The 23,833-nt window shown below is 55.0% G+C and overlaps 1 protein-coding gene across 3 annotated transcripts; it reads left to right on the top strand.

The window, feature by feature from the left end:
• The first annotated feature begins 2,821 nt into the window (after positions 1-2,821).
• Positions 2,822-17,658, top strand: LOC103300903 (cytochrome P450 4F3). 3 transcript variants are annotated; one of them, XM_054717310.1, is made up of 13 exons: positions 2,822-2,874; positions 3,219-3,417; positions 7,134-7,278; positions 8,349-8,402; positions 8,493-8,620; positions 9,590-9,711; positions 10,463-10,733; positions 12,544-12,610; positions 12,791-12,920; positions 15,041-15,174; positions 15,268-15,332; positions 15,522-15,604; positions 16,911-17,658. In XM_054717310.1, exons 2-13 carry the CDS (start codon positions 3,220-3,222, stop codon positions 17,086-17,088), a joined length of 1,575 nt encoding a protein of 524 aa, XP_054573285.1. In that variant the 5' UTR covers positions 2,822-2,874; position 3,219; the 3' UTR covers positions 17,089-17,658. The 3 variants fall into 3 exon arrangements, with proteins under 3 accessions (XP_054573285.1, XP_054573286.1, XP_054573287.1); XM_054717311.1 differs by having other exon boundaries at positions 2,831-2,888; XM_054717312.1 differs by lacking the exon at positions 2,822-2,874 and adding an exon at positions 2,927-2,990.
• Positions 17,659-23,833: the final 6,175 nt, after the last annotated feature.

Here is a 23,833-nt window from a genome sequence, read left to right as displayed (position 1 = left end):
CTTGGAGTGGCCAAGTCTTAGAGTTCGTGGCTGCAAAGCTCACTTTTTCCCCCGGGTGTTTAATGAGCACCTACTATGTACCAAGCTTTGCTGTCATGGTGACCTCATTGGCTGCAAGGCTGGAGCAAGCGCTTCACCTCTCTGAGTCTCTGCTTCCTTTCCTGTAAGAATGGGCTCACGGGGGTAATATTGCAGGGCTGGGGGATGATTGCACAAGTGCAGTAACAACAACAATAACAATGACTAGCATCTCTGAGCCCTTCCTCTGTCCTACGTGTCTTCCACTCACAGCCTCTTTTAATCATTCCCACCGCCTCGGAGGGGGCACGAACGCAATGCCCCCTTCCAGACGTGAAGGGGCGCAGCTTACTGGTTCAGGGCACCCCATGTGAAGCCTGGTGCGCCGTCTGGCCCCACCGGCTGTGTGACTCTGGGCAAGGCACTCAAATGGAATTCAGCCTCCGTTTCCTCATCTGTGAAATGGAAAAACAAAAGGCTACTATACCTAAAGGGCTTACAACAGATCCAGTGGCTTATGTTCTCAAATCCTGGGGGCGGCTGCCACCCCTGCTCGGCGTTGCCTGCCCGCCCCTGCACACAGCAGATCCGCCGTGAGCTGAGCCCCTCTGGGCACCGGGGGCTCTGGGTCCTGTGTGTCCCAGCACCCTTCCTCGTTTATCACGATCTTGCCCCCTCACCCGCTTGGGGATGAACATGCCAGCAGGTGAATTCTGCCCCTGTGGAGTGGAGGAGATTGAGGGGGGGAGGGTGTACCCCACTTCACTGAGGACTCTAGGACCTTAATCCCCAACCAGTGGGAGCGGGGAGGAGGTTTGGAGCCTCCCCAACATTCTACCAGTGTCAGGAAGACTCTCTTTCCCTCACTCTTCTGCTCAGTAGCTCTACCAGGACCCCCACCCCTCAAGCCCTCCCGTACCTGAGACCACTCCCAGGGCAGTTCTGGACGGGATCAAGGGAGGGCCAGGAGTGGAGCATTAGGTCCACTGAGAAGACAATCCACGTCGAGATGCAAGGGCCTCAAGCTACCTCCCCTCTGGAGTCGCCATATTGGCTGAGCTTCCCCGCTATAAAGGTCCCTGCGTTCGTAAGGCATAGTCCCCTATGGCTGGGGCTGGAGGAGCATTGCAGAGGGACGGGCTTGGGCTTGGGCGTAGGACAGACCTGGGCTCCTTCCAGCTCTCCAACCGAGCTTCAGTTTGCTCTTATGTCAAACAGGCTCTTCCCTCCTGGGGATGCTGTGACCTGGGCCTCTCTGCCTGACCCCCAGGGCTCTGGCCCACACAGCTGAGGGGAGGGGAGGTGCCTCGCCTTGCAGGCAGAACATCTGGCGCGTAATAGGTTTACTTTATGTGGTGCACCTGATGCACAGAGGGAGCATTTTGTATGAGTAACCAGCACATAGTAGGCGTGCTTTATATAGTAGGTTAAGTACTCAGTAGGCACTTTTTATGTAAAATGTTTGGCACACAGCAGGCATGCTTTATGTGGAGTACCCTGCATGCAGTAGGTATGCTTTATCTGGAGCTCCTGGCACTTAGCAGGCATGCATCATGGAGCGTGCCCAGCATACAGTAGACACGCTTTATGTACAACACTTAGCATATGGCAGACAGTATTTGTTAGATGCACTTTATATAGCACACCTGACACATAGTAGGCACACTTTATGTAGTGCACCTGACACACCATAAGCATGCTTTTTAAATTACCTAGTACACAGTAGGCACACTCTGTGGAGAGTAGCTGGCACATAGTAGTTGTGCATTGTATAGAGCACCTGGCACATAGTAGGCACACTTTATGTAGAGTACCTGGCACTGAGTATGAACGTTCTTCGAGGTATCCAGTACACAGTAGGCACACTGTACACACAGTCTTTTGAGCAGAGTGGCTTTGCTTTCTGTGGGGTACTGTACACAGCAGCACAAGTACGAGCTGTCAGCTCGTCCCCTTCACTCCAACTCTTTTGGGGCTCCCGATCCTTCCCTCCTTCCTGTGTAACCCTCTTCTGTCTCCCCCTCAAGACCTCATTCACCATCCCAGATGGAAGACTGATCCCAGAGGGGGCCAGCACAGCCATCATTCAGAGCGAGGGCAGGGTTAAACTCACTCAGCGTCTCCCAGTCTGCCCTCCCCTGTCAGGACCCCTCAGACTTACCCTCTCGCCTCCTGGGGCCCTCTCCCCTCTGGCTCCTACCTGCCCTGAATCCGATGGGACACTTTCCAGCCAGGCTGTTTGCTGGTTTCTCTTCACAGCAGGCGGGTCTCAGTCCAGGCCCCAGGCTGTTTGGAGGCAGGACTTTAATTCCTGTCAGCCTGTGCGCCCGCCCGGAGGCCAGAGGCTTCTGCCTCTGAGTTTCATGATTCTGAGCCAAGAAGCTGTGCACGCCAAGCTCTAGGCCGAGAAGCTGTGCATGCCAAGCGTGGAGAGAGGAGCCCAGCAGATGTTTGGGACAAGGCTCACCTGGCAACTCAACAGTAAAGTTCAAGCTTTTACCCGCCACACCCTGGTCTTGCGAGGGTAGGGGAGGCAGTACACTTGGGGGCCCAGAGTCAACTTTGCCTATCCCCAACCTACCCTTGACCCCCCCTGGGGGGTGCTGAGTCCTGAGGATCCAGTGTTCACCCTGTGTGACCCTGAGCCAGTTCTAGGCCTATGTTGACAACACTGAAGGCCTCCTCCCCACCCTCTATTTGGGCCAGTGCCAATTGGGGTGGAGAGAAGCAGGTGTCTGGGGATTGGTTGGTTTAGCCCAGCCTCTCCTGGCCTCCCCCAGGTCAGACACCGGGGTCAAAGACTTCCCAGGAGGAGGGGAGAGGAGGCTGTGTGGAGCTAGCTGCTTCAGACAGAAGGTGCCAGTCTCGGGGTCAGGGAGCTGAGGGTCCTGGTCCAGGGTGGGGAGGGGTGTTACTCAAGGCCGAGGTGGCTCCAGGGAGAGCTGGCCTGGGAGTTGGGTGGATAACAGTGGGTAATTTAACTCTCTGTCTCGCCCTCTTTCTGTCTCTCTCTCTCCCTCTCTGGCTCTTCCTCTGTATTTCCCTGGGTCTCCCTTCCCTCCTGAGCCCCCATGCCCTGCCATCTGCCCCTAACCCTTACACCCTGGGCCCTCTCCCTCTGTGAGCGGGTCTCTGCCTCTGAGCTCCCCATTACGGCCCCGTCCTGGGCCTCAGGAGCTCACCCGCTGCCTGCCCTGCAGGATGCTGCAGCTGAGCCTGTCCTGGCTGGGACTGGGGCCCCTGGCAGCCTCCCCGTGGCTGCTCCTGCTGCTGCTGGGAGTCTCCTGGCTCCTGGCCCGCTTCCTGGCCTGGACCTACACCATCTATGACACCTCCCTTCGCCTCCGCTGTTTCCCGCAGCCCCCAATGCGGAACTGGTTTTGGGGTCACCTGGGCATGGTGAGTGTGGGCAGCAAAGTGAGTCTTGGGTATTAGGGTAGATGGACTCCCCAAGGGGTTGGCAATGGGGCTTAGGGGTTGGGGTAGGGTCTAGGACAGCAGAGAAGTGAGGGGGGTCAAGGGGACCGCCTGTTTTCTCACTCATTCCTCCACTCTGCCATCCCAGGCCTTCCCCACATCCTTGTCCTCTCCCTGCTTTGGGTCCATTTCCGTCTGCCTTCCCCACATTAGTGCACCTCTGAGGGGCTCCCAGGGTGGGTTGCGCAGAGCTGGCCGCCCCCCCCCCCCCCCCCACCCCGCTGCCCCCACACCTCCACAGCGAGCCTTCAGACACCTCAGGGGCACTGTCCAGGGTTTGCTCCCTGTCTGGCTCATTTCCGTGTGTCTGCTCACCCCCACCCACAGGGGCACAGCTCCCCGTCCCCTCATCTTCCTGGCATGCCGTCCTCTTACCTTCCTCTTCTCTCCTAAGATGTCTCAAGGAGCCTGTTGCACAACCTGGCTAAAGCTGGCCACTCATTTCTCTTTTTGGAAGCCTTCTTCAACTCCTGCCACACCCCAGACTTTGACCTTTGACTTGGTCCTGGTCCTTTTGAATTATACAGTCAATTGTCTAATTACTTATTATATGGGTCTCCAGCTTGATGGTTATCTGCAGCTCACAGCCCCGGGGCTGGCGTACATCAGGCACTTACCAATATTTGAGTCCCTAAGTGGCGAATTTGCCATCACCACCCCCTCAGTCAAGGCCAAAGGGATGGATATCCAGCTCCCCCCTCCCCCCGGACCAGCGAGAGATGAGTACAGCTTTCCTATCCTGCCTGGAATGAGAACTGCAGCTTGGGGAAGGACATCCTGTGATTTCGCTGCTCACTGTGGCCAAGTTCACCAGAGGACATTCCCAAGCTCAGCATGAAGGTTGCCTGAGATTCTGGGTCTTGGAATGGAAGTTCCCGCCGTTCCAACTCCCCCTCTGCAGCTCAGCCATGGGCGCTGGCCTTGGTCGCTCTGTCTCCTCCAGCCCCTCTTGCTGTGTGACCTCAGCTGAGTCACTCTCCCTTTATGGACCAACCTCATCATGAGTCCTGCCCTCTGGGTCCTTGGGGGTCAGGGGGCAGGGCACTAGGGTGAAAACGACGTATGCCCACCTGCCTGGGGCACCTGGGGTATTTGTCAGGCTTGGATGAGGCATCCCGAGAGACTGAAGAGGATGCCTCACCAGGAGGGGACCTGCCCTCCTTCCCTTTGGGGGGATGTGGCCTCCGTTTCTTCATTTGTAAATAGCATGATTGGTGGGCATGTCCATAGGTTGAAGAGAGATAGATAGACAGGACGAAGTATGATAGGTAGGTAGATAAAAGGTGATAGATAGACAGACAGAATCCACTATTAGATAGGTAGATAGGTAGATGCACAAACTGACAGACTTGATGCACTGTGTTACATAAAAGATAAATAGATAGATAAATGATAGATGATAGATACATAGATAGATGATAGATAGATGATATATAGATGATAGATAGATGATAAATAGATAGATGACAGATAGATAGATGATAGATAGATGATAAATAGATGACAGATAGATGATAAATAGATGATAGATGATAGATAGATAGATAGATGATAGATAGATAGGTAGATGATAGATAGATAGATAGATAGATAGATAGATAGATAGATAGATAGAGAGCTGATAGAGAGATGATAGATGATAGATAGATAGGTAGATGATAGATAGGTAGATGATAGATAGGTAGATGATAGATAGGTAGATGATAGATAGGCAGGACGCACTATACACGGAGCCTGGCCGGCAGAAGGGGCTCAAAGGTGGGAAAGGCCCTCCTGATGGATGAGCAGAGTTCATATCTGTCCCTGGGAATTTGGTGGGCAGAGAACATGTCCTCTCCCTGTGCCCTGGGTGCACCCTGACGGCTTGGGGAGGCCTCCAGAACCCACCTTCTTGGGGGAAGGAGCCCTGAGGGGGAAGGAGCAGGAGGAAGCAGATTATCCCATCCAGGCAAAATCCGGACACACTCTCCATTGCAGAGGCTGCAGGCGGGGGGAGGGCGGGCGCTGCTGTGGCTCCTTCGGGGTGTGACAACCCTGCCTTGCTTTCAGTTCACCCCCACAGAGCAGGGCATGAAGGACGTAACTCAGCTGCTGGCCACCTACCCCCAGGGATTTATGACCTGGCAGGGCCCCATCCACCCCCTCGTCATTTTGTGCCACCCTGACATGGTCCGGGCTCTCACCAACGCCTCAGGTACCCACACAGAGCTTGTGGTGGTGGGTGCCCTGGCACATCTGGGGCTTCTTGCCCCTCCCTGCCAAGCTTTGGTGCAGCCCCTGCAGGACCTGGCCCTCTTCCCCTCTTTTCTCTTAGCATCTTGCTCTTTTTTTCCAAGTATTCAAACCTGCATCTCACCACCTCCTCCCCCTCATGCCATCTGCTTCTGACCTGGTGTCCCGGGCACCCCTGCGGCCCCAAGAGGCTTCAATCCAAGGTTCTGTCTGGAGCAGGAGCTCCCAATCTTGAGGAGATGAATCAGGGCAAGGGATCCCCGACCGGGTGTGGTCCGGAATCGGCCAGAGGCAGGCTGTGCAGCCCAGAAGAGAAGCAGGGTCTCTCCTGGAGGAGGAGTTGCGGGAACCGGGTCTGGAACAATGAGGAGAAAGTGTTTAAAGCAGAGGGTAGAGGAGAGCAGTAGGCATCGCTAGCATCCCAGGCCCAGCATCCCAGACCTGCCCCTGCTCCCCTCCCTCCAGGCCCAGAGCAATGAGGGCTTGCTATTTCTGTGATGCCCACCTCTGGTGGGTCGGTTCCTTCTACCCCATCCTGCAGCTCATCCAGGAATCGCCCCAAGGAGAGCCCACCCCCGCCTGGGTCTGGTCCTTTGCTTTCTGCTTTTCTCACCCCCGGAGAGATGAGGCCGAGCCGGGGAAAAGGCAGCATTTGACAGAGAGCTGGGCTCTGACACCAACATTCTGGTCACTCCGGTTCTCACTGACCGCTGAGGTCTCTTGCAGTTCTGAGTGGTGGAAACTCAACCCTGTGTGGTCTAAGCCAAGAAAGGGACTCAATGGACGGTCCAGTCCATGAAGGTTGCCTTCATGCACAGCTGGATCCAGGTGTCAAAGAATGTCCTCAGGAATCTGCCTTCGTTTTTTAGTTCTGTTTTCCTCTGTGAGCCCTTCACTCGCACGCTGGTAAAGATGAATCCCAGAAGCTCAACCCCCGTGGAAAAGTGAGCTTATTCCCAACAGTTCCAGGAAAGGCTGCAGGATTCACTCTAATCTGCCTGGCGTGGCCCAGTTCCTCACTCAGCCACTGCCACTCTCGTTGCCCCGTCGTGGCAGGCATAGGGTTCTCAGAGTCATCGTTTTGGAGTTCAACGAAGCTCAATAGTTAAGAACGCAGGTCCTGGATTCAGACAGACCCGGGCTCAGGTCTCAGGCATCCCACCTACTGTCTGGGAGACCACGGATAAGTGACGTTGCTGTTCAGAGCCTCAGTTTCCTTATCTAGAAAACGGGGACAGAAGAGAAGCCAGGTGAATGTGGTGCTTGGAATCCAAATGAGAAAAGACCCTGAGTGTTGAGTGTTGAGGGTACGGGGAGGGACCCCAGGAGGAGGATGACCTGCTGGATAAGAGTCTTCTCTTGGCCCCCTTTACAGTGTGAACTGGGTCCTCTTTGTTCCTCTCCAGATTCGGAGCTCAGAGGAAGGTCTGCTGTACGAACAGGGCCTGGCGAGCACCTATGGGGATGTGTGCGGCTGGTGGGTGGGGCCCTGGTATGCGGTCGTTCGAATCTTCCATCCCACCTACATCAAACCTGTGCTCTTTGCTCCAGGTAGACACCCCTCTGACCACAGCTTGGTCTCTGTGCTGCCTCCAGCTGGGCAGGTGACCCGGGTGCAGACAGGAGGGGCCATGGCGGAGACGCCACTGCCTCTGTCTCACCTGGACCCCCACCTGCCCCACCTCTAGTCATGTCTGTTCACACCGGGGTGACATCTTCTGAATGGCCATCCCTGGTCACATTTATGTTTCCACGTGTGTCCTAGTGATGGCTGATACATGTTTATACCTGGGGTCAAATGGAGCTGGCCTCAGTCATGTCTGGGGCTCAGCTTGGCCAGTGTCTCTGAGGCATGTTGGGGACTCTCTGGAGGTGCTTGTCTGAGATGCCATTTGAGATTGTCTGGTTTTGCTGCTGACCATGTCTGGGCCATGCTCTGGATCTGTGTGATGTCTGAGACCCAGGGTCCCTCTAAGAAATGTCTGAGACCTTATGTGAGTCTTGTTAAGGCAGGTCCTAGCCTGTGCCTGGGTCACACCTGGTTCACATCTGTGACATTAATGGGACCATATTTAAATACTATCTGGGGATGTCTGTGGGACACACTGAAGCCATGTCAGATTGTCTTTGATTCCATGTCAGAATATGTTGCATCATGCCAGGGTCTGTCGTGCTTGTTTGAGCCATGTCAGGACATGTTAAAACATGTTGGGGCCATGTCAGATGTCCCAGCAGATATCAGAGAGTGCTGGGAAAGATGGGGTGTCTGAGGCCCATGTAAAGGCATTTTGTAGAGTGTTGTGCTGTGTTTGGGTGTGTAGAGCATGCTGGACCATGTAGGAGCCACGTCAAGGCATGCTAAAACATGTTGTGCCATGTTAAGATGCGTCTAAGCATGTAGAAGTGTGTCTTTGGGCTCTGCCTTTGCTCTGCTCTGTGTTGCAGCCTGGTCTGGTGCCCCCTCGCCTCCCCGCTCCTTGCCATTTCCTCTGCCCTTGTCCTATTTCTGCTATGCTGGGTTTGGAGGGGGAATGCAGACCCCTGGCTGGGAGCCCCCTCCCCACATCAAAAGTCCCTCTCCTCACCCCCTCCACGGTCCTGATGGTCCTCATTCATGTCAGCTGCCATCGCCCCCAAGGACATGGTCTTCTACAGCTCTCTGAAGCCCTGGCTGGGTGAGTAACTGAGGGTGGAGCAGGTTGGGGACACCCTTGGGGGACCAGGGGAAGTGCTACTTGCCCACTCCCCGTGGCTGCCTCTGCTAGGGGATGGGCTTCTGCTGAGTGCTGGTGACAAGTGGAGCCACCACCGCCGCCTGCTGACCCCCGCCTTCCACTTCAACATCCTGAAGCCCTACATGAAGATCTTCAATGACAGCACGAATATCATGCATGTGAGCCTCTTGAACTCAGTCAGGGTCTCAGTGGAGCCTCGTGGGTACTGGGGGCTCAGAGGCATCTTGACTGGAATTCTGACTCTTCTGGGTAGATTTTGGGCCATTGCTCTTCCTTCCTGAGCCTCAGTTTCCTCAGCTGTAAAATTGGAATAATTTCGTAGTGTGATGATGATATAATGGAGTCATGTCCCTGACACACAGTAGGTGTTCAGAAGGCTTTAGTTTCCATGTTTCCCCCACAGAAGCCTTGGAGCTCTGAGACATGATGGATGAGAATGATGAATATTGCACACTAGTTATTGTTGAGTAACAAACCAACAAGGGTTATTATTGGCCAACAAGCCTGTGAGTCCATTGGAGGGGGTCTTCTGGGTGTGGCTGTGGTTACTCATTACCTGTGGTCAGCTGTGGGGCAGCTCTGCTGCTCTCGGCTCAGTCCTTTCATGAGATTGGGCCTCGACTGGCTGCATGCTGACCTAGGAAGCTCTCAGCTGGGACAACGAGGCTTGGTTTCATGGGATTCTCTCTCTCTCTCCTTCCTGGGCATCTCAGGCTGTTCACATGGCAGAGGCAGGGTTCCAAGAGACTGAGAGGTGGCTGCAATCCCTCTTGAGATCCTGGATTAGGATCAACACCTCCTCATTCTCACCACAGTCTATTGGCCAACGCAAGACAAAAGGCCAGCACAGGACTAAATGGCGGTGCAATAGGTTCCAACTCCTAATGGTAGTTGTTGAAAAACCACATTGTAAAGAGTGTGAACCTTGGACCCGGGTCCCCTGCCTCCCAGCCATGGGCTCTTCATGCCCTAAGAGTAATAGCTTATACTCCCACTCAAGCCTGGTCCTCCCTGGGGATGGGTGCCTGGGGCAGAGGACCAAGAGGCAGGGTCTGGGGGCTCCATCCAGGTGGTTGGGTTGGGGAAGGGCTCAGGGAAGCCTCAGCTCTATGCCCTTCTCTGTCCAGGCCAAGTGGAAGCGCCTGGTCTCAGAGGGCAGCACCCGTCTGGACATGTTTGAACACATCAGCCTCATGACCCTGGACAGTCTGCAGAAATGTGTCTTCAGTTTTGACAGCAATTGCCAGGAGTGAGTCTCTTCCCAGAGCCTGGGAGCATGAGCCACGAGCCCAAGGGAGTAGGTGGAGGGGGATACTGACCAGGGCAATCATAAGGGCCTTCCTGGAGGAGGTGGGTCAGGGCTGGACATTGAAGGACAAGGGGAAGGGGAATGAGAAAGAGTGATCCCTTCAGGTAGAACCGTTTGCTAAAGGCCAGGAGGCTGGAATGAGCAGGGTGTGTGAAACAGTGAGGAGAAGTGAAGTGAGAGGACTTAGCAGGGGTGAGATCTTTGGGCCGTTAATAAGCCAAGAAGTGGGGTATGATCTTTATCCTGAGGCTTCCCGGGAGCCATGGAAGGTGTTTGAGCAGACGCGTGTTGTGACCCAAGCTAAGCCTGGACATCTCACTCTAGAGAAGACCAATTGGATGGTGTTGACTTGGATGCAAGGAGACTAGGGAGGGGGCTGGGCCCATTGGCCAGTTAGGAGAGGATGAAGTCTGAGCTGTGTGGGGAGTTTAGGGAAGGAGAAGGGCAGATACTGGGGAGGAGAGAGAGGAGAGAAGCATGATGTCTAAGCCGTGGCTCTGGGTGCCTGGGGCATGGAGGCCGCTCAGGGAGAATCATGTTTCTGGATCATCCCCACCACGTATCTGCAGGGCCGTCTGATCCTGGCTTCTCAGTTTCCTAAGGGGAGGTAACTCCTGGCTCCTGGTAGGTGGAACACCTCAGGCTTTAAGTGAACCAAGTTGTTGCTTCCCTCCCTCCCCTCATCCTGCAGGAGGCCCAGCGAATATATTGCCGCCATCTTGGAGCTCAGTGCCCTTGTGACAAAACGACACCATCAACTCTTCCTGTACATCGACTTCCTGTACTACCTCACCCCTGACGGACAGCGCTTCCGCCGGGCCTGCCGCCTGGTGCACGACTTCACAGATGCTGTCATCCGGGAGCGGCGCCGCACCCTCCCTGATCAGGGTGTGGAGGACTTCCTGAAGGCCAAGGCCAAGACCAAGACTTTGGACTTCATTGATGTGCTCCTGCTGACCAAGGTGGGCATCTGAATTGAAAAGGAAGAATGGACCTCGATTTCAAATGTCAAATTGAAGAGCTGGGATTTGATGCAGAGGGCACTGGGGAGCCCTGGAGGGTGCTTGAGGAAGGGAGGGATAGTCAGGGATAAGTTTTAGAGATGACTGTGTGCAGTGCAGCTGTAGGGGATTGCTAAGTTTGAAACTGTGAAGGGCCTGAGGTTTTATTCTACTTCCAATAAGTTAGTCTAGTGTATGTATGTGTGTATGTATATATATTAGAGGCCCGGTGCATGAAATTTGTGCATGGGGGGTGTGTCCCTCAGCCCAGCCTGCACCCTCTCCAATCTGGGACCCCTCAAGGGATGTCCGACTGCCCATTTGGCCCCATCCTGGTAGGATCGGGCTTAAACGGGCAGTTGGACATCCCTCTCACAACCCAGGACTGCTGGCTCCCAACTGCTCGCCTGCCTGCCTGCCTGATTGCCCCTAACCTCTTCTGCCTGCCAGCCTGATCACGCCCTAACCACTCCCCTGTCAGCCTGTTTGCCCCTAACTGCCCTCCCCTATAGGCCTGGTCACCCCTAACTGCCCTCCCCTGCAGGCCTGGTTCCCCCCAACTGCTCTCCCCTGTAGGCCTGGGTGCCCCCCAACTGCCCTTCCCTGCAGGCCCAGTCACCCCCAACTTCCCTCCTCTGCTGGCCTGGTCACCCCTAACTGCCCTCCCCTGCAGGCTTGATCGCCCCCAACTGCCCTCCCTTGCAAGCCTAGTCCCTCCCAACTGCCCTCCCCTGCTGGCCTGATCGCCCACAACTATCCTCCCCTGCTGGCCATCTTGTGGCGGCCATCTTGTGTCCATATGGGGGCAACCATCTTGTGTGTTGGAGTGATGGTCAATTTGCATATTACTCTTTTATTAGATAGGATACCAGAACGGTGGATCAGAGCAGCCCATTATTACTCATAGCAGTAATAGTAGCCAGATTAGAACTATAGCCCTGGTTCCCTGCTCCCACATTCTTCTGAGGGCTACATGATATGTTTACCATGCTTGCATCACAGGAGAGGTACCTGCACATTTTGAATCTTATAACTTACATGGGACAGCTGGCACATCTGCCCTTTCTTCAGTAGATGGTGGGAGGAAGAGAGGGGGGGGGGAGGAGAAGGAGGAAGAAGAGGAAGAGGAGGAGACTGTTATGATTTTGGAGCATAAACAAATCCTTTGAGAAGGCAAAGTCTATAGGTTCTATAGATTTATAACCCATTCTTCATGTCCAGGGAAGGTAGAGCTTCTGGAATGACCATCCTAGAATGCGAGCCACTGGCTCTGGAGCAATGGTCACTTTCTAATTTCCAAGGCAATTCAATCATCTGTAACCCAGGTTGCCAGTAACTTTTTTTTTTTTTTAATTGATTTTTCACAGAGAGGAAGAGAGAGGGATAGAGAGTTAGAAACATCGATGAGAGAGAGACATCGACCAGCTGCCTCCTGCACACCCCCCCACCGGGGGATGTGCCCGCAACCAAGGTACATGCCCTTGACCGGAATCGAACCCGGGACCCTTCAGTCCGAAGGCTGACGCTCTATCCACTGAGCCAAACCGGTTTCGGCATCCAGTAACTTTTTTAAAACCAGAAAGCCCTCCATGGCCAGGAGGCAATGAGGCCAGGAGGAGGCCTGTGGGCTGAGGCCTCTTGGTGCTGGTGAGAAAGGGAGGTCTAGGAGTGCAGTGTGGGCTTCGGTTTGTGAACGGACGATGGAACTTCAGAGATTGCCGCAGGGGCCGTCAGAGCCGGAGTGATTTGGGGAGTCTTGCTCTCTCTACAGGATGAAGATGGGAAGGAATTATCAGATGAGGACATCCGAGCTGAGGCTGACACCTTCATGTTTGAGGGTGAGGGTCCCAGTGTGGGAGTACAGAGGAGGCAGGGGTCTGTCTACCCCAGGGACTTGGCAGGGGGCCCTGGACCACCTCATCCCTCCCACTCTTCCCCGTCCTCCCCGAGGGCCTTAGCATAAGGGCACGGCCCACCTTCTGGTGCCTGAGACCCAAGCCCGTCTGACTGCCTCCCAGGCCATGACACCACAGCCAGCGGCCTCTCCTGGGTCCTGTACAACCTCGCAAGGCACCCAGAATACCAGGAGCGCTGCCGGCAGGAGGTGCAACAACTCCTGGGCGACCGTGAGCCTCAAGAGATTGAATGGTGAGTGCGGGTCCTCCTGGCCTCTTCCTGAGCCCCTCTCGTTGGCTCTGCCCCCAAAGTGGGGAAGAGGGAAGACCGTTTTGTTGATTCTGTCACTGTGTCCTCCCATTTAGTGGGAATGGAAGCAGAGTCCAGAGGCAGGGTCTGGTACCCAGCCTGGATAGCAGGGAAAAAGTTACAGGCTTTTGGGACAGAAAGATCTGGGCTGCTGAGAAAATTAGTGACCATGTGTGAGGGCATATTCAGTGAGTCAGCTTCTCCTCCACTCCCTTCCTGTCCTCTCTGATATCACTTTTTTCATTTTTCCAAATATCTTCACAACCTGAATATTTACTTATCTCTTGCCTCCTAATTCCTTCCATATTGTTCAGTCCAGGATTCATAGGGGACACCGAGGCATAAAGCCACTCAACTCTTGTCCAGTTACACCTGAATCTTCCCCCATCCAGTCCCTATTCAACAAACACTGCCACACTGCCCTCCCATCTCCAGCTCGGTGCATTCTGGGAGTTCCCAGCCTGGTCAGGGAACAGTCCCAGCTCAGGGGCAGGAGTTGAAAGGAAGATGGGCAAGGCTGAGGGCAGAAAGTGTGTGTGTCTGCTGTGACCCTGAATGCTGATCAGTCGATGTTTGCATGTATCTACTGACCTGGCCCCGTTAGGTAAAAAGAGACAGCCCGGGCCCAGTTAGGGAGTCAGCGAGAATGGCAGAGGGAGAGGGAGGGTGAAGAGGGAAGGAAGGCGAGAGAAAGGAGAAGGGAGGAGGAAGGAAGAGAGGGAGGGAGGCAAGAAGAGAGAGAGAGAGAGATGTGGAAGGCTTTGAAAGCAATATTAACGGCTTCCATTTTAACCCCAGGACAAGGAGGACCCGCTGGAAGTGTTTGGGCAGGGCAGATCTGGGCACCGGAGAGATCTTTCTAGGGCTAGTGTGGGAGACATACTGGAGAGGACCCGCTGTCGCCTGGGGCCCAGGGAGGAGGTTCTGAGCCTTCGCCAGCCCAGGGGCTGGAGGTGGCGAGGAGGTCTGAGGCTGGACAGGCATTTTGGAGGCGATGTTCTCCCCTCCAAGGCTTTGCTCAGCACAGCAGTCCTGTGAGGTGAAGAAAAACGTTCATGCTTTTTCAACCGAGACTCCAAACACAAGTATGCACCTAGTTAAAGAGAAAAGAGTTCAAAAGAGTTTGTAATAAAAACACACTTCCGCCCTCGTCGGTTTTGCTCAGTGGACAGAGTGTCAGCCCGAGGACTGAAGGGTCCCAGGTTCAATTCCGGTCAAGGGCACAGGCCTGGGTTGCGGGCTTGATCCCCAGTAGGGGGTGTGCAGGAGGCAGCCGATCAATGATTCTCTCTCATCATGTTTCTAGCTCTTCCTTTCCCTTCCTCTTTGAAATCAATAAAAATACATTTAAAAAATAAATAAACATTCTTCTTAATCCTCACCCTAGGAGTAATTTCCACTAATAATTTCCTGTGTGTCCTTTCAGGGGTAGTTTTGTAGTTTTCCAATTATGAACCAGTTAACTATATCAGCTATTAGAAATTTAATTCATCACACAAAAAGAAGGGGATTAAAGAAAAAGAATTTAGCTCTTCCAGTGGATTCTCTTGTTTTCTAATTATGAAATCACCATCTGCCGGAAATGGCACATTTACGCCCACATTCACTTATATTCCTCTCCTTTTATCCCTTGCCCAACTGCATTAGCTACTATCTCTAGTACCGTGATAAGTAAAATATTGGATGTGTGTGTTTTTTCTTTCTTACTCATTTGCCTTTTGATTTTGCTCTCTTGCCATAAAGAATATTTTTTTTAATGCAAATTTGTAAACCTTTATTATGGTTGGCATTCTTGTGTTGTGTTGCTCAGAAAAGCTTCTAGAATTTTCCCTAGTACTTTTGTGACACTCATTTTCTTTTCTTTTAATTTTAAACAGCTTTATTGAAGTGTGGTCGACATACAAAAAGCTGTACACATCTAATGTACACAACCTATTGAGTCTGGAGATATTCGATCCCTCTGGAATTTATTTTGTTACCCAGAGAGACGATCTCGTGGAGCTGGGAAGGGGTGTGTGTGCGCCTGGTTTTGCTGTGAGTGGATAACTGTGTGGGTTCCGTAGGGACGACCTGGCCCAGCTGCCCTTCCTGACCATGTGCATCAAGGAGAGCCTGCGCTTGCACCCCCCGGTCACCGTCATCTCCCGCTGCTGCACCCAGGACATCACGCTCCCCGACGGCAGGGTCATCCCCAAAGGTGCTGGCCGTGACAGGGGGAGGAGCCATCCGGCAGAAAGAGGGGCCCCTCAGGCAGGGGGCCTCCTCCTGACCGGCCCCTCCTCTCCCACAGGTGTTACCTGCCTTATCAGCATTTTTGGGACCCATCACAACCCATCCGTCTGGCCAGACCCTGAGGTGCTGCCTTCCCCTTCCCTCATCCTTGTCCACTCCCTTTGGGGGACCTGGAGGGGGGGGGTAAGCAGGGTTCTGATCTGGCAAATCAGACATCACTCCCCCCCTCCCCCCCATCACACACCCCGGCTGCCTCTCCAAGGCCGGCGTCGGGGGACCCCACCCAGCGCCCTGTCTTGGTCTCGCCCTCAGGTCTATAACCCTTTCCGCTTCGAACCAGAAAAGATCCAGGAGCGGTCACCTCTGGCTTTCATTCCCTTCTCTGCGGGGCCCAGGTGAGGGTGATGGGGCAGGGACCTGGGGCTGAGGTCCCAGAGGACAGTGAGGGCGGGAAGGGGGGTTGAAGAAGGACAGAGCCTGCCTCTCCTTCCCTTCCCTCCCCCGAGGTTAGGGGGGTTGCGTGGGTTCAAGGAAGGAAACCCATGTGCTCAGAGCCGCTTCCGCCTGCGTGCGGCTCCGAGTTTGGGGCTGGAGCCAGGGGATCTGCCAGCCTGCATGGGTTCCCAGGCACGGTATCCCCTCCCCAACCCGGGCACAGTAGCCCCCCCCATCCCGGGCACAGTAGCCGCCCCATCCCGGGCACAGTAGCCCTCCATCCCGGGCACAGTAGCCCCCCCATCCCGGGCACAGTAGCCCCCCCATCCCGGGCACAGTAGCCCCTTCCCATCCCGGGCACAGTAGCCCCCCATCCTGGGCACAGTAGCCCCCCCATCCCGGGCACAGTAGCCCCCCCCATCCCGGGCACTGTAGCCCTCCATCCCGGGCACAGTAGCCCCCCCCAATCCTGGGCACAGTAGCCCCCCCATCCCGGGCACAGTAGCCCCTTCCCATCCCGGGCACAGTAGCCCCTTCCCATCCCGGGCACAGTAGCCCCCCATCCTGGGCACAGTAGCCCCCCCATCCCGGGCACAGTAGCCCCCCCCATCCCGGGCACTGTAGCCCTCCATCCCGGGCACAGTAGCCCCCCCCAATCCTGGGCACAGTAGCCCCCCCATCCCGGGCACAGTAGCCCCTTCCCATCCCGGGCACAGTAGCCCCCCATCCCGGGCACAGTAGCCCCCTCCATCCCGGGCACTGTAGCCCTCCATCCCGGGCACAGTAGCCCCCCCCCAATCCTGGGCACAGTAGCCCCCCCATCCCGGGCACAGTAGCCGCCCCATCCCGGGCACAGTAGCCCTCCATCCCGGGCACAGTAGCCCCCCCCCATCCCGGGCACAGTAGCCCCCCCCATCCCGGGCACAGTAGCCCCCCCATCCCGGGCACAGTAGCCCCCCCCATCCCGGGCACAGTAGCCCCCCCCATCCCGGGCACAGTTGCCCCCCCCCATCCCGGGCACAGTAGCCCCCCCCATCCCGGGCACAGTAGCCCCCCCATCCCGGGCACAGTAGCCCCCCCCCATCCCGGGCACAGTAGCCCCTTCCCATCCCGGGCACAGTAGCCCCCCCATCCCGGGCACAGTAGCCCCCCCATCTCGGGCACAGTAGCCCCCCCCAATCCCGGGCACAGGGCATGGATGGGGGTCTTGGGCCACGGTCCGGACACCATCTGCTGCGCCCCTCTCCCTCCCCCGCTCGCCCACAGGAACTGCATCGGGCAGACGTTCGCCATGGCCGAGATGAAGGTGGTCCTGGCGCTCACGCTGCTGCGCTTCCGCGTCCTGTGCGAGGAGGCCGAGCCGCGCCGGAAGCCCGAGCTCATCCTGCGCGCCGAGGGCGGCCTTTGGCTGCGGGTGGAGCCGCTGAGCGCCGGCCCACAGTGACCCTGCGCCACCCCGGCTGGGTCAACCCTTGACCCCACACACCTCCTTTGCAGGTTCCGGGCAATAAAACTGCTGTCTCCTCTGCCCCAGCCTCTCCGAGAGCCACTAGGAGGCTTTTGAGGCCGGTGGGGACCCAGGGGCTGGGCATACCTTGGGGAGGGGGAGGGGGAGGAGGGGAAAGTGACCCTGAGCCCTAGACCCTGACTGCCTCTGTCTAGGGCTCCACGCTGATAGCGGATGGAGAGTTCTCCCAGAGACCACTTATGGATTTTATCCTGTGGGGAGGTGGGAGCCATGGGAGGTGTTTGAGCAGGAGGGGGCCCAGGGTTAAAGATGGGCTTGAGCGGCACAGTTGAGGTTCTAAATCACGGAGAACCCATAGAGGCAGATTCATTCCTACGAGTCCCGGATGCCTACCCGGCATCCTCTGCAGGACTCAAGTTCCTTCCGGCCCTTGTCAGCAGCCCCACCCTGTGCCTGCCCCCTCCCTACACGCCCCCCCCCCCACCCCCAGTGTGTCTCTCAGGTGATCCCCTGCTCTGCCTCTAGGAAGCCCCTCTCTTCCCTCCCCCCCCCCTCCCCCCACCCCTTGATGCTGTCCAGGCAACCTGTCCAACAGGTACTGGTTGAGCCCCCACTGTGTACCAGGCACTCTCACAAGAGGGTTTGGAGTGCCCCCCAACCCTCATCCCTGACCTTTCACCTCCAAGTCCCTCCTTGGGGTGGAGTGAGGGAGGGGCCATCCTTTGACCTTGAAACTCAATGCCAGACCATTGTAAACCAAACTTGCCCCTAAGGGTGTGGGTTCCAGAGTCAGACTGCTTGGCTTTAAGTCTCAGCTCTGCTGTGTGCCCTGGGCAAGGCAACTCCCTTTCTGTGCCCTGGTTTCCTCCTCTGGGCAAAGAGGCAGCAGTGTGTACCTCAGGGTTGACTACCTGTGCTTGGCGAACAGTAAATGCTCAATAAATGTTGCCATTATTACTTTCTCTCTCAGAAAGCCTGGCTCTTCTTAAAAATTTTTTTTAAATTTTATTTTTAATTACAATTAACATTCAATATTATTTTGTACTAGAGGCCTGCTGCACGAAATTCGAGCATGGGGGCCGGGGCTTTGTCCCTCAGCCCAGCCTGCACCCTCTCCAATCTGGGACCCCTCGAGGGATGTCCAACTGACTGCCTGTTTAGGCCCGATCCGGATCAGGCCTAAATGGGCAGTCAGGCATCTCTCTCACAATCCAGGATTGCTGGCTCCCAACCGCTCGCCTGCCTGCCTGCCTGATTGCCCCTAACCGCTTCTGCCTGCCAGCCTGATCACCCCCTAACCACTCACCTGCCAGCCTGATTGATGCCTAACTGCTCCCCTGCCGGCCTGATTGCCCCTAACGGTCCTCCCCTGCAGGCCTGGGTGCCCCCAACTGCCCTCCCCTGCAGGCCTGGTTGCCCCCAACTGCTCTCCCCTGCTGGCCCTGTCACCCCTAACTGACTTCCCCTGCAGTCCTGGTCACCCCCAACTGCCCTCCCCTGCAGGCCTGGTCTACCCCCAACTGCCCTCCCCTGCAGGCCTGGTCCCTCCCAAGGTCCTCCCCTGGAGGCTTGGTCACCCCCAACTGCCCACCCCTGCATGCCTGGTCCCCCGCAACTGCCCTCACCTGCAGGCCCGGTCCCCTCAACTGCCCTCCCCTGCAGGCCTGGGTCCCCCCGCAACTGTCCTCCCTTGCAGGCCTGGGTCACCCCCAACTGTCCTCCCCTGCAGGCCTGGTTGCCCCCAACTGCCCTCCCCTGCAGGCCTGGGTCCCCCCGCCCCCCAACTGCCCTTCCTTGCCGACCTGGTCCCTCCCAACTGCCCTCCCCTGCAGGCCTGGTCCCCCACGACTGCCTCCCTTGCAGGCCTGGTCACCCCCAACTGCCCTCCCCTGCAGGCCTGGTCACCCCCAACTGCCCTCCCCTGCAGGCTTGGTCACCCCCAACTGCCCTCCCCTGCAGGCCTGGTCACTCCCAACTGCCCTCCCCTGCAGGCCTGGTCCCCCCCAACTGCCCTCCCCTGCAGGCCTGGGTCCCACTCAACTGCCCTCCCCTGCAGGCCTGGTTCCCCAAAACTACCCTCCCCTGCAGGCCTGGTCCCTCCCAACTGCCCTCCCCTGCAGGCCTGGTCCCCCACAACTGCCCTCCCCTGTAGGGCTGGTTGCTCCCAACTGCCCTCCCTTTCAGGCCTGGTCCCTCCCTACTGCCTTCCCTTGCTGGCCTGATCATCTACAACTGCCCTTCTGTGTCAGCCATCTTGTGTGCACATGTGGGAGGCCATCTTGTGTGTTCAAGTGATGGTCAATTTGCATATTACCTCTTTATTATATAGGATTTTCTTCAATTTCTTTCCTCATTGTCTTACTAAATTTTACTAAATTCATTTATCAGTTCTGGTAGTTTTTGGTGGAATCTATAGAATTCTCTCTATATAGTATCATGTCATCTGCAAATAATGACAGTTTACTTCCTCCTTTCCAATTTGGTGCCTTTTATTTATTCTTGTCTGATTGCTGTGGCTAGGACTTTCAGTATTATCATCATCATACCTAATAATAGACAAACATGTAAATTGACCGTACCTTTGCTATGCCCACAGCCAATCAGAGTGAGTATGCAAATTAACCCAACAAAGATGGAGGTTAATTTGCATACGTAGGCGCCCAGCAGCCTGGGTCCTGGGAACTTTCTCAGCACCCAGGTCACTCCGAGGTAGGCCCCCCCTGGGTCCTGAGCAACCTGGGAAGGGCCTGAGCCAGGGGGCTCCTGGGCAGGGGTGGAGCCGGGCGATCGGAGGGAGCTGGGGATCCCCTGTCTGGGCCAGAGGCTTGGGGCCTGGGCAGGGGCAGAGCCGGGTGATCAGAGGGAGCTGGGGGTCCCCTGCCCAGCCCCAAGCCCCAGCCAGAGGCTTGGGACCTGGGCAGGGGCAGATCAGGGCGATCGGAGGGAGCTGGGGGTCCCCTGTCCGGGCCAGAGGCTTGGGGCCTGGGCAGGGGAAGAGCCAGGTGATCAGGCGATCGGAGGGAGCTGGGGGGCCTCTGCCCAGGCCCCGAGGCTTTAGGCCTTGGCAGGGGCGAAGCCAGAGATCGGAGGCTATGGGTGTGAACTACAGAGGAAATACCTTTTCTCACCGCTCATTGGCTAAGCTCCCTGGTTGCCACTGGTAATATTGTTAGTAACTTGGGTATAAGAATCCAAAAAGGTGATCTAGGTTTTTCCACCACACTCCTGGAGGAAAAAAGGAAGGTCCACTGCTGTAGGGCTAAGAAATGTCATATTCTGCCCTAGCCAGTTTGGCTCAGTGGATAATGCCTAGGCCTGCCGACTGCAGGGTCCGGTTCAATTCTGATCAAGGGCATGTACCTAGGTTGCAGGCTCCTCCCTGGCTGGGGCCCAGGTCAGGGCTCATGTAGAAGGCAACCAATCAAAGTGTTCCTTTCACTTGGATGTTTCTCTCTGTCTTTCCCTTTCTCTTCCACATTCTCTAAAAATCAATGGAAACATATCCTCAGGTGAGGATAAAAATAAATAAATAATGAAATGTCATATCCTATGAAAGACACATCTTGAAAATGCCTAAAGAAAGTTGTCATTTTTTCATGGTAAAGGGACTGGAGTCTATGTTGATGAAAACACCTTGATGGCTGTGGTGACTGGCAGTGGCTGCAGCAGTGGGGTGATGGGGCTGGTACCTTCCCCTGGTTAGCCTGGTTGCCTCAGTAGGACATCCCCTGAGGGCTCCCAGTATGTGAGAGGGGGCAGGCTGGGCTGAGGGACCCAACACCTCAGTGCACGAATTTCGTGCACCGGGCCCCTAGTCTTACCTATTAATAGACAAACATGTAAATTGACCATATCTCTGGTATGCCCACAGCCAATCAGAGTGAGCATGCAAATTAACCCAACATAGATGGCGGTTAATTTGCATAAGTAGGCGCCAGCGGCCTGAGTCCCAGGATCATCCTCGGCACCCAGGTCACTTGGAGGTAGGCCCCGTGTGAGCCCTGAGCAGCCTGAGAAGAGCCTAAGCCAGGGGGCCCCTGGGCAGGGCCTAGCCTGTGATCAGCTGAGGTGGGTGGAGCTGGCGATTGGAGGGAGCATGGGCCGAGCTGGTGATCAGAGGGAGCTGGGGGGCCCCTGCCCAGGCCTAAAGCCTCGGCTAGAGGCTTTAGGCCTGGGCAGGGGCAAGCCTCAGCCAGAGGCTTTAGGCCTGAGCAGGGGCCGAGCTGGTGATCAGAGGGAGCTGGGGGGCCCCTGCCCAGGACCCGAGGATTTAGGCCTGGGCAGGGGCCCAGCCGATGATTGGTGTGAACTACAGAGGAAACACCTTTTCTGCCCCTTCATTGGCTAAGCTCCCTGTATGCCACTGGTAATATTCTTAGTAACTTGGGTAATAAGAATCCAAAAAGGTGATCTAGGATTTTTCCACCACACTCCTGGAGAAAAAAATGAAGGTCTGCTGCTGGAGGGCTAAGAAATGTCATATCTTGCCCTAGCCGATTTGGCTCAGTGGATAATGCCTCAGCCTGCCGACCTCAGGGTCCAGGTTTGATTCTCATCAAGGGCATGTACCTAGGTTGCAGGCTCCTCCCTGGCTGGGGCTCAGGTCAGGGCTCATGCAGGAGGCAACCAATCAAAGTGTTCCTCTCACTTTGATGTTCTCTCTGTCTTTCCCTTTCTCTTCCATATTCTCTAAAAGTCAATGGAAACATATCCTTAGGTGAGGATAAAAAAAAGAAAGAAAGAAAGAAATGCATATCCTATGAAAGACACATCTTGAAAATGCCTAAAGAAAGCTGTCATTTTTTCATGGTGAAGGGACTGGAGTCCGTATTGATGAAAACACCTTGGCGGCTGCTGTGACTGGCAGTGGCTGCAGCAGTGGTATGATGGGGCTGGTGCCTTCCCCTCATCAGCCTGGTCGCCTCCCACAAAGGGAGCAGGCCTAAGCCGTCAGTAGGACATCCCCTGAGGGCTCCCAGTATGTGAGAGGGGGCAGGCTGGGCTGAGGGGACCCCCCCCCCCCGCGTGCATGAATTTCGTGCACCAGGCCCCTAGTGTTGAATAAGAGTGGTGAAAGGGGACATCCCTGGCCCTGGTCTTAAGGAAAATGCAGAAAGCCTGGCTCTAACAACCTTATCTTCCATGCCTATTATTTCAGCTATGAGCTTTAAGAGTGTGTCTTTGAACTTAAAGGCAAGCCTTTTAGTATCTATGCTTCTTGCATCAGCTCTTTCCCCTCGTTGTGGGTCACACATATCAGAAGCAATTGCTGAGAGTGGTGGGGTGCCCCAAAATGCAAGGAGGTGGAGAATGGAAGAAACCTTAGTTCACTTCTCAAGGTGATATCCTGCTACAAATGCTGATCTCCTCTCATAGCCAAAGGGTCTGTGCACCACCGAGCCCCTGCTGACACCGGGAGCCTCCTCTCCCTCCCTCAGTGCACTCGGTCACCCTGGCCTCCATTCTGATCTCCCGTTATACTCAGTCTTTCCTCTCCTTGGGCCTTCTCACATGCTGTTCCCTTTGTTGGGGATGCTCTTTTGTGGCTGCATCTCATAATTTAGGGTGTGACTGAAATGGCACCTCCTCATAGAGGCTCTTCCTTCACTGCAGAAGTACCACCCATCCCCGTTAATTTCCATCCCATTACTCCATTTATTTCTCTCATAGGTCTTATCACCACCTGAAGTAATCCTAGCTGTTAATCATGTGGAATATGTAAGGTTCAAATGTCCATTAGTTATGTCTATGGGAAGCAGCAAGGGTCTTTGATGCTAAGCTGGCCCAAAGCACAGAACTGGATAAATAACCCAATGATAAGGAAGTGGAGAAAAGGGAACCCTCATGCACTGTGGGTGGGGATGCCATAATGGAAAACAGTATGGAGGCTCCTAAAAAAATTAAAAATGACTACCCTATGATCCAGCAATCCTACTTCGGTTTTTATAGGAAAGAATTGAAACCACTCTTTCATAGTGATATCTGCACCCTTATTATTCACCATAGCCAAGACATGGTAACAACCTAAACATCCACAATGATCAATGGATGAATGAATAAAGAAAATTTGGGGCACACACACACACACACACACACACACACAAGAATGTTTTTCATCCATAAAAACAAAAGGAAATCCTGCTTTTGTGACAACATAGATGGCCTTGATGGTATTATGCTGAATGAAATAAGTCAGACAGAGAAAGACAAATATGGTATGATCTCTCTCACATGTGCAATCTAAAAAGCCCAAAATCATGGAAACAGAGTAGATTTGTGGTTGCCAGCGGCTGAGAGTAAGGGGAATGAGAAGATGTTGGTCAAAGGTTACAAACTGACTATGTCTAGTACCCCACTCATTCACGTCCACTACAGAACTCTCAGGAAAGGTAGGTATGGCTACTTCTCTATGAGCAGGAACATCAATGACTGGTTTCTACCATAAAACAAAAAAGCATGTGGGTGGTGGGAGAAAGAAGCCCTCTTTTCCCTCAGTGGGGTCAACGGCCTAGAGGAACGGAGATGATGCTTGTCTGCGCAAAGAGCAAATGAAATAAAATCACACACAAAAACTGGAACTTTCAAAGCAGGAGAGCCTTGAGGACATGGCTCAAGTCCCAAGGTAACCTCCCCCAAGTCCTGCATGTCCTAGTGCAGAAGTCACTGCATTTCTGTTGGTTTAGGTATATATATATAAATTTTTTTTTTTGCCTAAAATTGA

The sequence above is a fragment of the Eptesicus fuscus genome, chromosome 6, assembly GCF_027574615.1.
Source record: "Eptesicus fuscus isolate TK198812 chromosome 6, DD_ASM_mEF_20220401, whole genome shotgun sequence".
NCBI lineage: Eukaryota > Metazoa > Chordata > Mammalia > Chiroptera > Vespertilionidae > Eptesicus > Eptesicus fuscus.
The sequence above is the reverse complement of the archived record's forward strand: the minus strand, read 5'-3'. Positions and strand labels throughout refer to the sequence as shown.